Raw genomic sequence first — 13,663 nt, forward strand, 5'->3', positions numbered from 1 at the left:
GGCGGTGTTCCGCGACACTTCCGGGGCGCTGCGACAGCTGCAGCACGCCCTGCAGCCTGTTCAGCGTGGGCGGCCGCTGACGGATGTCCATGAGGTTCCACCTGCGGCGACTGCGGATTAGTCGCTGCATCTACGACCCCTTTCACTCACTGCCTTGTTTTCGCCTCTTGCTACTTACTGCTGCTGCTGTTGTTGTTGTTATTGCTCACCACTTCCGCTCCACGCCGCTGGCGCACCAGCATGAAAGGTTACTTCCACGTGGGACTCAGGAGCTTGTAAGAACGTAATGCAAACAAAAAAAAACGGAACACCGGAGGCAACTGTTACAGCCCAGAATAATAGATGCATAGCACTATTAGTGGAGAGATGGAATTCCTGCAGAAGTAGGAGCCTGCCGCTTCATAACAGGATAGTGCACAAGGGGGGGGGNGGGGGGGGGGGCAATCACATGGATAGGACCGCAACATTAAAAGTTCCCTCTCCGCGTCCGCCAAAAGTCCCAAACGGTTCGATGTTCGTTTTCCAGCCGGTGCAAACGAGAGAGGGTCAGTCCACTGATAGGGACGTAGTCTGACAGTCCCACTGTTACATCTCGCCTCGCCTGCGCCGGCACACTTACCCTCTCTCGGTCCATCTCATAAATAGTGCGGAGATAATTCAAGTCGTCCTGTAACGCCTTCACGACGCGGTCGTACCTTGCTCTCCACTCGCGTTTTCGCTCAGCATTACACTGTTGCTGTTGAAGTAAGTACTCCAGTGGGGGGCGTACGTTTTGCTGTGCAACTTTCAAGAGCTCTTTAGCACTATTCTCTAGAGGTGTCAGTGATTGGTCCCAGACACCGCGGACAATAGGGTCAACCAACGACTGTCGCACGGCACTTCCAGGCGAGGAGCACTCCTCCAAGCAGTGTCGAAGCACCACGAGATTACCGGCGATGGACTGCATGTTTGCTGGTCGAACATCCAAGTAGTTGAATGGAATGACATTAGCCGAGTAAGAGGACTCCTGCAACGTCGGCAGTCCACCACTTTGGTTGCTACTGCTGATGTTTGTGCCATTGACGCTGTTTCCAGGAGTCTCACCGGTTCCATTCCTACAGTGGCCCTTACCGCCAGTGTCGCGCTGCTGCGACGGAAACTGTGGCATTAGCTTGCTCCTTATGAAAGACGCAACGCCACCACTAAACCGAGAGGAGCTTCCGCCGTAGTAAATCAACAAAAAGCGATCAACCTCATTCTCTATGCGAGCCAGGTACTGCTCCGTCGTCCGCTTCTTCACTGCTGAGTATTTATCGTAGCGAGACTCCAGTACTTCGAGAAGGACATCCACATCATTTTCTGTCAGCGCAGCCAAGTTGTGACCATTTAGTGCAGCAGCTGCTTCCCCGATTTTGCTGCTGCTGCTAATATCACTGCCTGTGCTTTTGTTCCCTTGATTGTTGTTCCTCGGGGTGGCTGAGGGTAGTGCGACTTCATCGCTCACCACGCGAGACGACTGCGGCTGTGTGGTGTCTGCCCGAGACGGCACTACTGGAGCTCCTACCGCTTGGCCACTAACGACGTGCTTCCGCGACACGCACTCGCTGCCGTGGCTTGCAGTCCTCGCACTGTAGAGGCCTCTGCAGCGAAGGAATAAAGGAACGGGCGCTAGGACCGCTGCTGGATTTGACGGCAACGCCACGACAGGGGGAAGTTCCCCCAACATCCCTTTGCGTGCCTCCCCCTTTCTGCCGTCCTAGTCACGTGAGTAAGCGTTGGAGAGGCAGCTGTCAACGAGTAAAGAATAAAGTGGATATTGGGGAAGAAGAGGATCACTGCTGCAGCCGAGAATAGAAAGTGTCTTATATTTACTTACTAATGCAGTTCCAAAACTTCCTGCGCAACACGTTGCACCATCTCGGGCGCGGCACTATACTGCCGAAGCATGCCCAGACACTCCAAGTGGGCCACTGGCCACACACTGGTATACCGCAACGCCACGACGCGCCAGTCAAGCTCCTGCCGCAACGCTGCAGCAATGGCGTGCGGCGAGAGATGAGTAGGGGACGCCAGCTCTTTTTTCTGCGCCTGCTCCTCACCCCAGCCTCCTTGCCGCAGATCGCGGATCGTGTGTGACAGCGCTGCCGCCGTCTCACTGTCGTGCAGTCGCGGGAGATGCACAACTGTCGACCACGCACTACGGTCGTCCGAAAAGGCGGCGGCGGTGCACGGGAGGGCTCGCGGCGTGGCACCAAAGACGCAGACCTTGTCGCCCTGCGCATCGTCGAACAGCAAAGAAGACGTTGCAAATCCAACCACCAGGTCGTTCTGCGTGTTGGCGAAGAGCGTCCGTCGGCGGAAAAGGCGCAGCGTTGCAAGATGCCCGCTGCTGACGAGCCGCCGCGACAGCACCGCCGCATTGTCCATCAGGAGAAGCTCTTGCATCGATGGCGCACACGTCTTGGCGAGAACCCAAGCACCGCAGTACACAGGTGTGAGAAGACACTTCACATTTTCTTTTTTCCGTTTTGAATACGGCTGGTGTGTGGATGCCAGAATAAAGCAGAGAACGGGTGCCTGATGAATAAAATACAATAAACCAAAAAAAAAGGTAAAAAAATACAATCATACAGTGTAAGCGGAACAACAAGAGTATGACACTCATTTTTTTCTCTTTTCCTTTCACTGACGGCTGTGGTCTTCTAAAGCGTCTACTCACTCTTAAGCAATTTGCCTCTTACGCATTGGAAGCATCCGTGGCCGTCTCCTCCTCTTTGCAGAGAGGGCAGTGGCACGTGAAGAAGTACCCCCTCAGCAGTGCGTGCCGCTTTTCACGCGTGGTGTCCTTGAGTGGTATGTACGTGATGGTGAGCTCCTCCCCGTTCTTTACTGGGCGGAGTGTACGCAATGTGATGTCATGTGTACCATCCATCGCACTCACAATCACATTAGGCCGGCACGAGTGGTTGAAGGCAGATTGCAAAGTATAAACGCCGCCGCCCTTTAGAACCCATTCCGCAGGCGGAGTAGCGGAAGAAGGTGCCCCACCACTGGAAGGGGAAAACAGGAGAAAACTGTTTAACGCCTGTGCGTTAAGCGTCATCTGACCAAGTAAGGATTCTAGGGTGTCGTGACGCAACAAAGCATCGACAATTTCTTCTGCCCAGACGTCGCCATCGGCGGATGGTTGAGCAGCAGCTCCCAACAGGGCAGCACGGCAAGGCTCTCGAAGGAGCTCATCCACGGTCCGATACCATGCAGCAGCATCCACATCAGCGAACTCTGTGCCTCTAGGGACGTCGATAAGGCGATTAAAAGGCGCAGTGGCAATGTGGAAGAGTTGCCGGGCAATACTCTCTCCATTTTCGTTGTGGTGCTCTCCAAGCACCTTGCCACTAAACTTCTGCTGCTGGATGCTCGTTGCAATGCGAGAAACAATCCACGCCACACACCGTGCCAGCGACTCCTTTGTGATGGGCTTGTAGCGGGTATCATCGACACTGTCAGTGCAAAGGTTCGCGTTTACCTTTTCTTCCCGGAGCTCTTTCAAAACACAACACAAGATACGATGCGCAGTCCTGCTGGATGACTCACAGATGTCTGAACAGAAAAATGATCCGCAGCCGTTGCAGGTACTCCACGTGCCCCTACCCCTGCTTCCCCTCGTCGCGTCTATCTTCCTCTGTTGCCGGAGGCAGTGCGAGCAGAAGGGAATGCCAATCTCCACGTAACTCTGCGCTGGCCACGACACGATGGGTGCCTCTTCGAAGAGATCGCTCTGTGCTGGGATGTCAGCTGTTGCAACAACGTGCTTTCCTTTTTCCGGTGTGTTGCTCACTCTGCACGGCACCCCCATTCTTTCAAAAACGGAGGTCAAATACGCCGCCGCTGCCTCAGCAGGATCCATGGTGTGTGAGCAATGTCTATTTGTTACGGCTTGCGTCATGGGAGAAACGAAGGAAGGAGGAGAACAAGAACACAGAAACAAGAAACGAATAACACGCACTGTTTCAATATTCTTCAACTTGACAGATCACCAATTACGCCTAGATGATGACGTGGGGGGTAACGGTAAGAAAGTGCTACAAATTGCAGTGTCTCGAGTCATTGAAGCCGTCATTTTTTTTTTCTTAGAACTTTAAGGCGTAGTCACACACACACACACACATATCACTTAGTTGGCTTACATCTCATTAGTGACCTAGTGCTATTTTATTCCGTGTTATATTCCTTGTTTTTTTTTTCTGGTTTCATAGATTAAGAGATCACCGGTTGAGACCCAGTAGAACGCGTTGCAACTCCTCAACACAATCTGCCTCCTTTAAACTGGGCTCCTCCTCCTCAAGAGCCCTTAACGACTCAGAGAGGCCACGAAAGCGCCGGTTGGCCAGCAATTTCATCTCAAGCACCATAGACTTCAAATGAAAAGCTTTGTGTGTCGCTGCCGTGCGGTTCCACATGATCACCTTACAGATCAACTTCATATCCTCCAATTCATTATCTTCCTTCTCGTTGGCAACGGCGTCAGGAGTTGCAGAGGAAGAACTTCGCTGCGAGATCATACAATGAGAGCGACGCAACGCCGCGGATAACAACATGAGCTCGTTGCAGAAACTCATCAAGAATTCCAGCGCCTGCTCCGAGATGTACTGTGCGTTCCTCACGTTAAAAGGATCTGAAGGCATTCGAAGGTACCGAAAAGCAGCTATACAGAGAACTTCTAACATGGATGCGTACCGCAGAAACAACTGATTTACATATGGCACATTTGTAACAAACTGTGCTGGGTTTTGCAAGACGCAGACGTCTTTTCCATCAGGGGTGCTATAATCTATCGGGTCCTGTGGGATACTAGAGGGGGCAGGCTCCTCTTCACCGGGGATATGCCCACGCAGAATGGCATTGAAGATATCAGCCGCCTCCGCATACGTGCTGGAGTTCCCCATGCGAATATCCTCCGTTTCCAGTGGAGGAACAAAGTCCACTTCAGCTACAGAACTCCTGCGCAGTAACAAAGAGGCGCGCCGATTGACTGATGCGTTTTGAGACCATGGGACGTAACCGTTATCACTCACATTCACCGGCACAGCATATAACACAACCTGTGGATCTTCCCATTTCAGCTGTCTGGCAAAGAGGGACGAAATGTAACAGGGAGATGTGTGCCCGCTGCAAAACAAACCAGTTGTATCTGATCCACGAAGATAGAAACACAAGTGAAACGGAATTGACCAGTCCATTGTGTTACATTCCTTTGGGCCAATAAGCGGCTTTCCATCCATGATTATAGCTGTCAAGTGCACTCGTGAAGATTCCTCCAGATTCAATGGAAGTGTTATCATTTTCTCTAATGACGGGAGAAGCGTTTCCACAGCCACAGCTCTCCAGAATGCTTGAACAGAATCGAATGATTTTTCCCACAGAAAAGGCTTGACACACCTGTATGAAATACAAAGAACCTGACACTCGGCAGATGTTACAACCCACAGATTTAACTGGTCCTCAAGCAACTGTGGTGGCATGACAAAACCTTCAAGACCAATAACGGTTCCAAATCCGCTTTCACCATCACTGGAAGCCGTCCATCGACCGCGTTTTGGCTTCAGGAAACCAAAAACAACGATGTAGAACACCTTGTCATCTACCTTGATCTCATCACCCTCATTGAGCACCTTTGTGACACCCATAGCGCTTAGTGCGTTCACTTCTTCAGGATCAAGGCCGCGGCCCAGTGGTGTTGCTGCAAGGGCCGCAATCACCAACTCATTGTTACGTCTTGGGGCTTCCCATGAGTTTGGTATGTGTTCGTGCATTTCATGCACAACCTCTTCCAGCACCGTTACAGTCCTAAAGCCAAAGCCGTGAGAATCGTGCAACTTTTCTAATTCCCTACGAATGTCATCCACTGCCCTTAGTACCGCACGGGTGGTAGCTACACACATGGTAGCAGTGGGATATATTTCGTAGAAGTTTCGTATAACACGGTAAACTTCTTCTCTCTGTGATGTTACCCACGCCTCAATGCGTTGTCCCTGTTGTCCGTCTTTAGCATACTGGTATTTGATGGGTCCAACATCAGCCAGACACCGCGCAAATGAAAGTAAAATCATGAATGCATTTTGCTGAACGCGCACATACACTTTTTTCCAGTACCCTTTCCCCAGAAAAAATTCTGAAACCGTCACCCAAAGTGGCAAAAGATTCTCTTCTATCAATTCCGCTTCCTCTTCTTCATTAACTAGCACTCCCGGGGAAGGTTGTCTCACACGGAGATCTACTACCTCAACCAAACGTCCACTATCAATGGCCCGTGCTACAACGCGTGCAATAGTGAGAGCAACAGTTTCAGACACAAGACCATCATCACGCTGACGCCACAAAGAGGCCTTAAACGCTCTCATAAGAAGCCGGTTCACAATGACATCGTCGTCCTCTTTCAAGGTGCTCATTTCTTCATATGGATTACAGAGATAATCTTTTACATAGTTCTCTGCTGCACTCCAGTTTGCATTTCGGTAAAATGGATTACTTTTAGTAATTTGCAACGCCTTTTCAGCGACATACCCAAGGTGTTCAACGGCGTACTCCATTTGAACCATTCGGTGCTGCTCCTTGCGTTTATGTCCCAAAAAGGCCACCACCTCTTTTGCTGTTGTGGCATTGATCATCAGCGTCAAGAGCACCACTCCACATGTTACTTTCAGTATTTCCACACCTACCTCTATTCGGGACTGAACCACCGCCAAAGCTAATGTCACTGCCACCCCACCTCGAAGACCTGAATGCACGAGTAAACCAACCTCCCGCTGTGACAGACGATATGAAAAGAGGTTGAGAATAGGTAAAAGGACCTCCAACATGATCAATCGTGCTAAAATCATCACGGCATACATGCTCACAATAACCAAAACATCTTGTAGCCTTAGCGTAGGCACAACATCTGCCACAAGTATGACGCCGACCAGTGAAAAAAGTACCGTGTTTCCGAGGTGAACCAGAAATTCCCATATTTCATGGATCAAGTTCCCTTCCCGCCCAGGAAATATAGAAGGACAGTAATAACTTAAAAATGTTCCACTGAAGAAAAGTGTTAATACACCACTAGTGCCTATAATATTTCCAGCCACGTAGTAAGATACGTAGGTGACGGATACTGTAACACATGCCTTCACCAATCCATTTGTGGTATGGCGCAACCAATACGCTTTTATAAAGCCAAAAATAGGCCCAATAATAACAGGTAAGACTGCAAGCTGAACACACCTCAACAGTATTACCCAGCAGGCATCCTCCACACGGCCAACACGCGCAGCAGGTAGCAGAAGTTTGAAGGCAATGATCGCGGTTCCATCATTCATTATAGCTTCCCCATCCACCATTGCAGTGATCCTGTTGTCCACACCAAGGCCTTTAAGCAACGACACCACGGCCACGGGATCCGTCGCGGACAACAAAGATCCCAGCAACAGCGACGCATACCATGACCACTCCACAAAGAACCACTTTACAGCGAGGGCAAGCAACCCAGTATTGACAATTACACCAACAGAAGCTAGCAGCAGCACTTGGGGGAATACACGACGCAAGGCATGAACATTCATAGCGTAGCTGCCTTCAAATATCAACACCGGTAGAAAGATGTAGAATAACAGATCCGGTGGAATGCCGCCGAGTGCAGTGGCAACACCTGGGGTGAACACACGGGCCACACATCCGACAAAGATACCGTACAAAAATAAAACAACTGTGTACGGTAGAGGTATTTTGGACATGTGCGTCATGAAGAAAGTACCACCACAAAAAATCAGCATTACGAGGAATAAAATATCCTGTGAAAGCTCTTCAAGCCTTTCAGCGGCTTCAATCGTTTCAAGTGATCTGTCCATATTTGTTCTTCTGTTGGATGAAGCTCAGCGTGACCCTATATTGTTTCCTTAGGCTAGATTAACAAGTATGCGCACGTTCCATGAGACAAGACAAAACAAAACAAAAAAAAAGCGGAGCGACAAAAAAAAAAGATCCCCCAAGGCACATACAGTCATACATATATCTCCAAGCTTACACGAAATCCTGAGCTTGCATCAAAAATAAACGCACGAAAAAAAAATACAAGCAGTTGAAAAGGGTGTTCTGCAACAGTAATACGACACCAAAGCTTTTCACAAAAAAAAAACACCTAAGCTCCACGGCGGCCAGTCTCATTCACATAGATCTCTTTCATTGTCCACCAATCTTTTCGGTTTCTCAGCGTTAATCGACGGGTCTAGCATGGGTACTGACATTGGTTGCCTTCCAAAAAGCCGTTCTTCCTTATCAATTGGCATGCTATATGTTTGTGCCACCTCCATTCGTTCCATATGTTCCTGCATAGCGGCAGACTGCAAACTGACTTCATCGGGTTCTGTCTCACGAGGGATCATTTCATCTATATTTTCTATCTCTTCAAGAGCAGCATTGATCTCTTCCTCACTTGCCTCAGACTCAAGAAGGTAGTCTAAACGTCGATAACGATCCATCATTATCCCATGAAGGTTGTACCGTTTTTGGGCTTTATAAAAGTTTGCAAGAGTAAGGATGATGCGCAGGTTTCTAGGGTCCAGGGAGAAGGCTTTTTTTGCAGCAACAATGGCATCATCTAGTCCTTTGATGGGATCTTCTTTGTGCAATATAAGTGCCAGAGTTTCCCATGGAGATGCGTCGTCAGGAAACTCTTCAATGGCCTGAACACACAAACGTTTACCAACAACCAGTGAGTCCAAAGCACGATCCTCAACATACTGGAAAAAGGCTGTTTTATAGGCTGGCTCAAGATCGTCAAGTAAGCCCTCCTCATTTTCTACCTTCCTCTTTTCTGTGGAAATGTCATACCTTGCAGACTTACTCCGATACAACTTTATGAGTCGCTCACAAACCTTGTAGCTTTCGTGTTTCCGTCCGTTAAACCGAAGTGCAGCATGGAGCTTAGAAAGGAGATGAAATTCGAACCTTACAGGGTCTTCCGATAACTCCCACATATCCCTCGCCAAGAGCATTTTCAGAAAACTGATAACCAATCCGATTGTATTTTCAGTTTCTTTATTGGAACAAGTGTTGAAACGCGCAGCAAAGTGCTGTTCATCTAGGGCTCGAAAGAGAGACTCTATAAGCAGTGATGTATATCTCGGCCCTACGGAGCGAGAGATTGAAGAAAGGACTTCGAGAAAGTAGCGTGATGTCGAACCTTCTCCATGCTCCACGTAGTGCAATGAAGCTGCCTCTATTATCACATCTGTAAGAAGAACCATTGTCATTTCAACCAGCTTGAGTTTGTTCCCGCCAGTTTCGGTAATCGTAGTATCAGGAGAATCCTTTCCGTCTTTTGGTCTCATTTCTTCGTCTTCATAATCCCACCTTTCCAACTGGTCAAATAACAGATGGATTTTTTCTGGTTGTTCGGTACCTGTGAAGATTTCTATGAGACACTCCAAAGCGTCGCAGTTTGAGTGATCAGAAGAGAGAATCTCCATGCATATTTTCTCGGCCATGTCATATTGATTCAGCCTTCGCAATGCCAACGCAATGACGTATCGTACATGATTGCAATCATCCTCACTAACTACAATAGGATCACTAGATACATCATCATTCACCGTCTTCCTATCTTCGTCAAGAAGCGAATGCAAGGTGTGCCGGGTTGACCTTTTTTCAACCGTAGATCCAATCTGCCCCACCAACTCTCTGAGAGCTTGCTGGAGCCCATCGCAAGCCGTCTCGAGCTCTTGTTGTGTGCTGCGACTATTAAGAACGACTTCTTTCCATTCCTGAATAGGTATGGTAGTGTAACCACTGTAGGCTAGTTCATCACGTTGCATTAGATCTTCTTCACGTTCCAATGCATCAAGGGCAGCCTGGGCCTCAGAAGATAACCTCTGGTAAGTAACCATTTGTTTTGGATGATTTGCGGGGTCTTGTATGTACCCAGAAGGGGTGTCAGCAAGCGTATTCTCAGTAATATTTCGTAATTGAAGTACCTTATTTGCCCCAATGGCATAGTGACGCTGCTGAAACAGTGTAGCTGTATAGTTCAAGAATTGGGATGCATCGGATTGTCCTTTTAGAGGACCTACGGCCAGCCGAGAAAACCCATGAAATGAGCCAGAAGCAGCAATGTGTACCACACTACCACCCTTTCCACCGAAAGCGTACCTTCTCATAAACAACCAAGCCAAAGGTAGTGGTCTCTTTAACTACCCTCTTCACTAAAGTTCTTAAGAACAATAGTTAATCAACTAGGGGGTGATGTCACTTCCAACCAGCCTCCGCAGAAAACCAAGGGAACAATAATGGAATGTAAAAAAGCGTAAGTCATTTTTTGACACACCGTATACCTGCTGTCTTCTCGTAGACTGATAAATCTTCTCAGAATAGGGAGAAAGAAGAGTTAGAGAATACCTTCCTAACTCCCGGTCGTCAACGGAGGCAAAGGCATCTCCTCGAAAAATGGTGAGACGTTCGGAAAATTTCTCGTCTGTGCAACAAACACTTTGTAACTTTCACCCATTTCTTCCTTGTCCATAAGTCTTCGATAGTTTTGTAATATTTTCATGGCGCTCTTCGTCTCTTCGTCCTTAATGACATGCGCAAGTCTTATATCAATTCCACCCCACTGAAGAAACTCGCGTTGAGTCATTAAAGGAAACCATTTTAAGTGTTGTCTAGCTGTTTCCAAGCGTTCCAATGCCCATCGTAACTGCTTGAAGCTAACCCATGACGAAAGGTCGACCTCACCAGGTGAAAGCAAAGGATCCACAAACTTATGTCCACGTATTCCTCTTAATGTACTGTGCATATGCTCATCTTTCCCGTAATCGATGATAAGAAACGCTGCTTTTTGGCATTCAACCATTTTTTTCATAATCAATTCCATAGTTTGCATACCAACTGCGTTAACTTCAATACAGTCACCGAGTTTCCCGTTAGTGCGTACATCATTAGGTATAAGATAGGCTGAGAACGAACCAGAGGGGGCGTGTACCATATGAAAATGTGCTTCATTCGCGGGATCTTCATCAACCTCTAGACATGTCTCTACCCATCCCCGCTCCGTGTAGCGAAATTGGGCGACTGGAAGGGCGTCAAAGTACTCATTGGCTATGAATATAGTTGGCTCCAATGTATACGGAATTGACTCCAGATTCATCCACCATTTTATCCGTTTTTGTGCGGTTTGAAACTCGGCAAGTGAATTCTTCTGCTCTTCCATGCGAGCTGCTCCAACCTCAACAAGGTGAATCTGCAAAAAATGAAGTAAATGAGGATTGGAGTATTTTATCTGCTTCAACATGGTTTTCATAAGTGTTCCCTTACCCGGACCAAGCTCAACCAGGTGAAGAACACGTGGTGTCCCCATTTTCTGCCATGCGTCCATAATCCAAGCGGAAATAACATCACCAAAGAAGGGTATTTCCGCTGCGGTGATAAAATCTGCCTTTTCACTACCAATAACGTGCTTCTTGGCAGAGTAATATCCGTGTTGTGGGTGCGTCAGACATTCCTTGACAAACTGTGACATGGGAAAGTATCCCTGGGAAGACATTTTACTTATCAACTCAACACAAAGTGGTGATTTGAGCTCCTTCTTGTTCTTTGAATTAACTGTAGCTCGATCTGGTGTTGATATTTCGCTCGCATGGAGATTTGCAAGACACCGTGTTGTACCACGGAAAGTGCCCACCAGACTCTTCCTAAGCATCTAATCGATACGCTCTCAAAACCAATTCTTTCTTTTTCCAGATGTGGGGACGGGGTGGGAAGTTTGCTAATCAAGAAATTGATAGACGTAAAAAAAGAAAATTTCACACCAGAAATTCACCAACAAGAGAAAAAAAATTACCCACCCCAGACGCACGCAGNTAGACGTAAAAAAAGAAAATTTCACACCAGAAATTCACCAACAAGAGAAAAAAAATTACCCACCCCAGACGCACGCAGACATAAACCCAAAATTACCCGTATGAACAAACAGTCCTTGCCAACGACGCGCCCCAACCTTCCCACCCCATTCCGCACACATAGAAAAAAAAAACAAAAGATCGGGGAAAAAGCCCCAGCCCAACGACCGGCACAAAGAAAAAAAAACAGAGCAGGTCCCCCGCCGGCTGGCCACGCGGACTCGAAGGCCAAACAAGAAACGAACCAGAAAACAAAACAAAAAACTTCCTCGCCGGTTCTTTTCTGTCTTTTATTTTTTGAGGGGGGGGGGCCCTTCGTTCAATATTGAGTGCGAGCCTTTGCGGGGCGGCGCGCCGGGGTTTCAAGAAACAAACGGCGGATTAAGAGAAAAAATGAGGACTGCAGGGATTGAACCTGCGACCCCTGGATTTGGAATCCAATGCTCTACCACTGAGCTAAGCCCCCTTCAACAGTTCCTGGGGCAAGGTTTTTCTCAATTTAAGCAAACCTAATATACTCCATTACCTTTTTTCATAAAAGGTGAAAATGAGGACTGCAGGGATTGAACCTGCGACCCCTGGATTTGGAATCCAATGCTCTACCACTGAGCTAAGCCCCCAACGTGTTTTTTTTGGAAATGAATCAAATACCTCATAAATGCAATTACTCAAAAAAAAACCATGGTAAACTGCAAAAAAAAAAGATTTGTTGCAAACCAAGGGTCTGATTTGGTTGAAAAGCTCCTCCCGTTGGATTCGAACCAACGACCTGTAGGTTAACAGCCTAACGCGCTGCCGACTGCGCCAGGGAGGATGNCTCCTCCCGTTGGATTCGAACCAACGACCTGTAGGTTAACAGCCTAACGCGCTGCCGACTGCGCCAGGGAGGATGATAGCATCTAGCCCATTAAAAGCGTTACAACTCCACTTTTTACGCTTTGTAAAAGAAACGGGCTCCCACAGCGACCAACACGCCCTTTGCACTCTTCTTTTCCAACGCAAAGTTCATGACGCAGATGAAGGGTCCAGTAACTCGCCAGAGCGTATTCTGCAGAGAGAGTGCAAAGTTTATTTTTTACCGGTATCCATCAAGTTAGATTATTTCTGTTTTGATGCAAAAAAGCACCAACCACAGGGTGAACCGAAATACTGCTATCAAAAAAGAAAAAATATATATCTTTTGGTGCCGCTAGCTTTCTTCAGAACCCTCATAAGCGTGATAACGTCACCACCGGCGAGAACAGAAGTGTATATAAGAGCCATATTTACCCATATTAATTTTCACAAATAATTATATTTATGCAAACCCCACCTCACCACTCAAAATTCTTGCTTTCTTCCTATGCCTTTCACTGCTGAATTCCGTATCAATTTTACAAAGGCGCAGCCCCAGCTAAAAAGAAACCAGTACCTGGAATTCCATTCAACCCGATTCAAAGGAAAACCATAAATCAACACCTGGGATACATAGAATTCCTTCTTCACACAATAGTCTACGCCTTACCTCCCCTCAAAATAAAGAGAAAAAGATAAAAAATCAATATAACTTGATGAGTCATGCTTTCATTTACGATAGAAATTCAAATTTCTCCATATGAAAGAGATGTCTCAAGAAACGTATGAAGACCTGGCATCTGAATTTAGCTGTTACGAACCGAGGGAAGGTTGGAGGTGCCGAAAGCATCTTTAGAGAAGCCTTCCGCGACCCCCTTCGCCATGCCCGTGCGTATGGAACCTTGGCTCCGCTTGAAATC

General features: G+C 47.6%; 6 protein-coding genes and 4 non-coding genes across 10 annotated transcripts; all 10 read right to left on the reverse strand.

The window, feature by feature from the left end:
• Nucleotides 1-466: 466 nt before the first annotated feature.
• DQ04_04581000 (hypothetical protein) lies at nucleotides 467-1,705 on the reverse strand (the record flags this gene model as incomplete). Its single annotated transcript, XM_009313671.1, has 1 exon — nucleotides 467-1,705. One exon carries the CDS (start codon nucleotides 1,703-1,705, stop codon nucleotides 467-469), a length of 1,239 nt encoding a protein of 412 aa, XP_009311946.1.
• Nucleotides 1,706-1,854: 149 nt separating this feature from the next.
• On the reverse strand, nucleotides 1,855-2,424 carry DQ04_04581010 (hypothetical protein; the record flags this gene model as incomplete). Its single annotated transcript, XM_009313672.1, has 1 exon — nucleotides 1,855-2,424. One exon carries the CDS (start codon nucleotides 2,422-2,424, stop codon nucleotides 1,855-1,857), a length of 570 nt encoding a protein of 189 aa, XP_009311947.1.
• A 292-nt stretch (nucleotides 2,425-2,716) lies between these two features.
• DQ04_04581020 (hypothetical protein) lies at nucleotides 2,717-3,886 on the reverse strand (the record flags this gene model as incomplete). Its single annotated transcript, XM_009313673.1, has 1 exon — nucleotides 2,717-3,886. One exon carries the CDS (start codon nucleotides 3,884-3,886, stop codon nucleotides 2,717-2,719), a length of 1,170 nt encoding a protein of 389 aa, XP_009311948.1.
• A 358-nt stretch (nucleotides 3,887-4,244) lies between these two features.
• DQ04_04581030 (Na/H antiporter-like protein) lies at nucleotides 4,245-7,865 on the reverse strand (the record flags this gene model as incomplete). The annotated part of the gene is made up of 1 exon (XM_009313674.1): nucleotides 4,245-7,865. One exon carries the CDS (start codon nucleotides 7,863-7,865, stop codon nucleotides 4,245-4,247), a length of 3,621 nt encoding a protein of 1,206 aa, XP_009311949.1.
• Nucleotides 7,866-8,177: 312 nt separating this feature from the next.
• On the reverse strand, nucleotides 8,178-10,172 carry DQ04_04581040 (hypothetical protein; the record flags this gene model as incomplete). Its single annotated transcript, XM_009313675.1, has 1 exon — nucleotides 8,178-10,172. The coding sequence occupies one exon, from the start codon at nucleotides 10,170-10,172 to the stop codon at nucleotides 8,178-8,180; it is 1,995 nt and encodes a 664-aa protein (XP_009311950.1).
• Nucleotides 10,173-10,414: 242 nt separating this feature from the next.
• On the reverse strand, nucleotides 10,415-11,710 carry DQ04_04581050 (hypothetical protein; the record flags this gene model as incomplete). Its single annotated transcript, XM_009313676.1, has 1 exon — nucleotides 10,415-11,710. The coding sequence occupies one exon, from the start codon at nucleotides 11,708-11,710 to the stop codon at nucleotides 10,415-10,417; it is 1,296 nt and encodes a 431-aa protein (XP_009311951.1).
• A 593-nt stretch (nucleotides 11,711-12,303) lies between these two features.
• Nucleotides 12,304-12,375, reverse strand: DQ04_tRNA050 (the record flags this gene model as incomplete). Its single annotated transcript has 1 exon — nucleotides 12,304-12,375. It is a non-coding gene; the product is annotated as a tRNA-Trp (tRNA).
• Nucleotides 12,376-12,457: 82 nt separating this feature from the next.
• Nucleotides 12,458-12,529, reverse strand: DQ04_tRNA051 (the record flags this gene model as incomplete). The annotated part of the gene is made up of 1 exon: nucleotides 12,458-12,529. It is a non-coding gene; the product is annotated as a tRNA-Trp (tRNA).
• A 121-nt stretch (nucleotides 12,530-12,650) lies between these two features.
• DQ04_tRNA067 lies at nucleotides 12,651-12,723 on the reverse strand (the record flags this gene model as incomplete). Its single annotated transcript has 1 exon — nucleotides 12,651-12,723. It is a non-coding gene; the product is annotated as a tRNA-Asn (tRNA).
• A 3-nt stretch (nucleotides 12,724-12,726) lies between these two features.
• Nucleotides 12,727-12,799, reverse strand: DQ04_tRNA068 (the record flags this gene model as incomplete). Its single annotated transcript has 1 exon — nucleotides 12,727-12,799. It is a non-coding gene; the product is annotated as a tRNA-Asn (tRNA).
• Nucleotides 12,800-13,663: the final 864 nt, after the last annotated feature.

Source organism: Trypanosoma grayi, assembly GCF_000691245.1.
Source record: "Trypanosoma grayi strain ANR4 Tgr_458_V1, whole genome shotgun sequence".
Classification (NCBI taxonomy): Eukaryota; Euglenozoa; class Kinetoplastea; order Trypanosomatida; family Trypanosomatidae; genus Trypanosoma; species Trypanosoma grayi.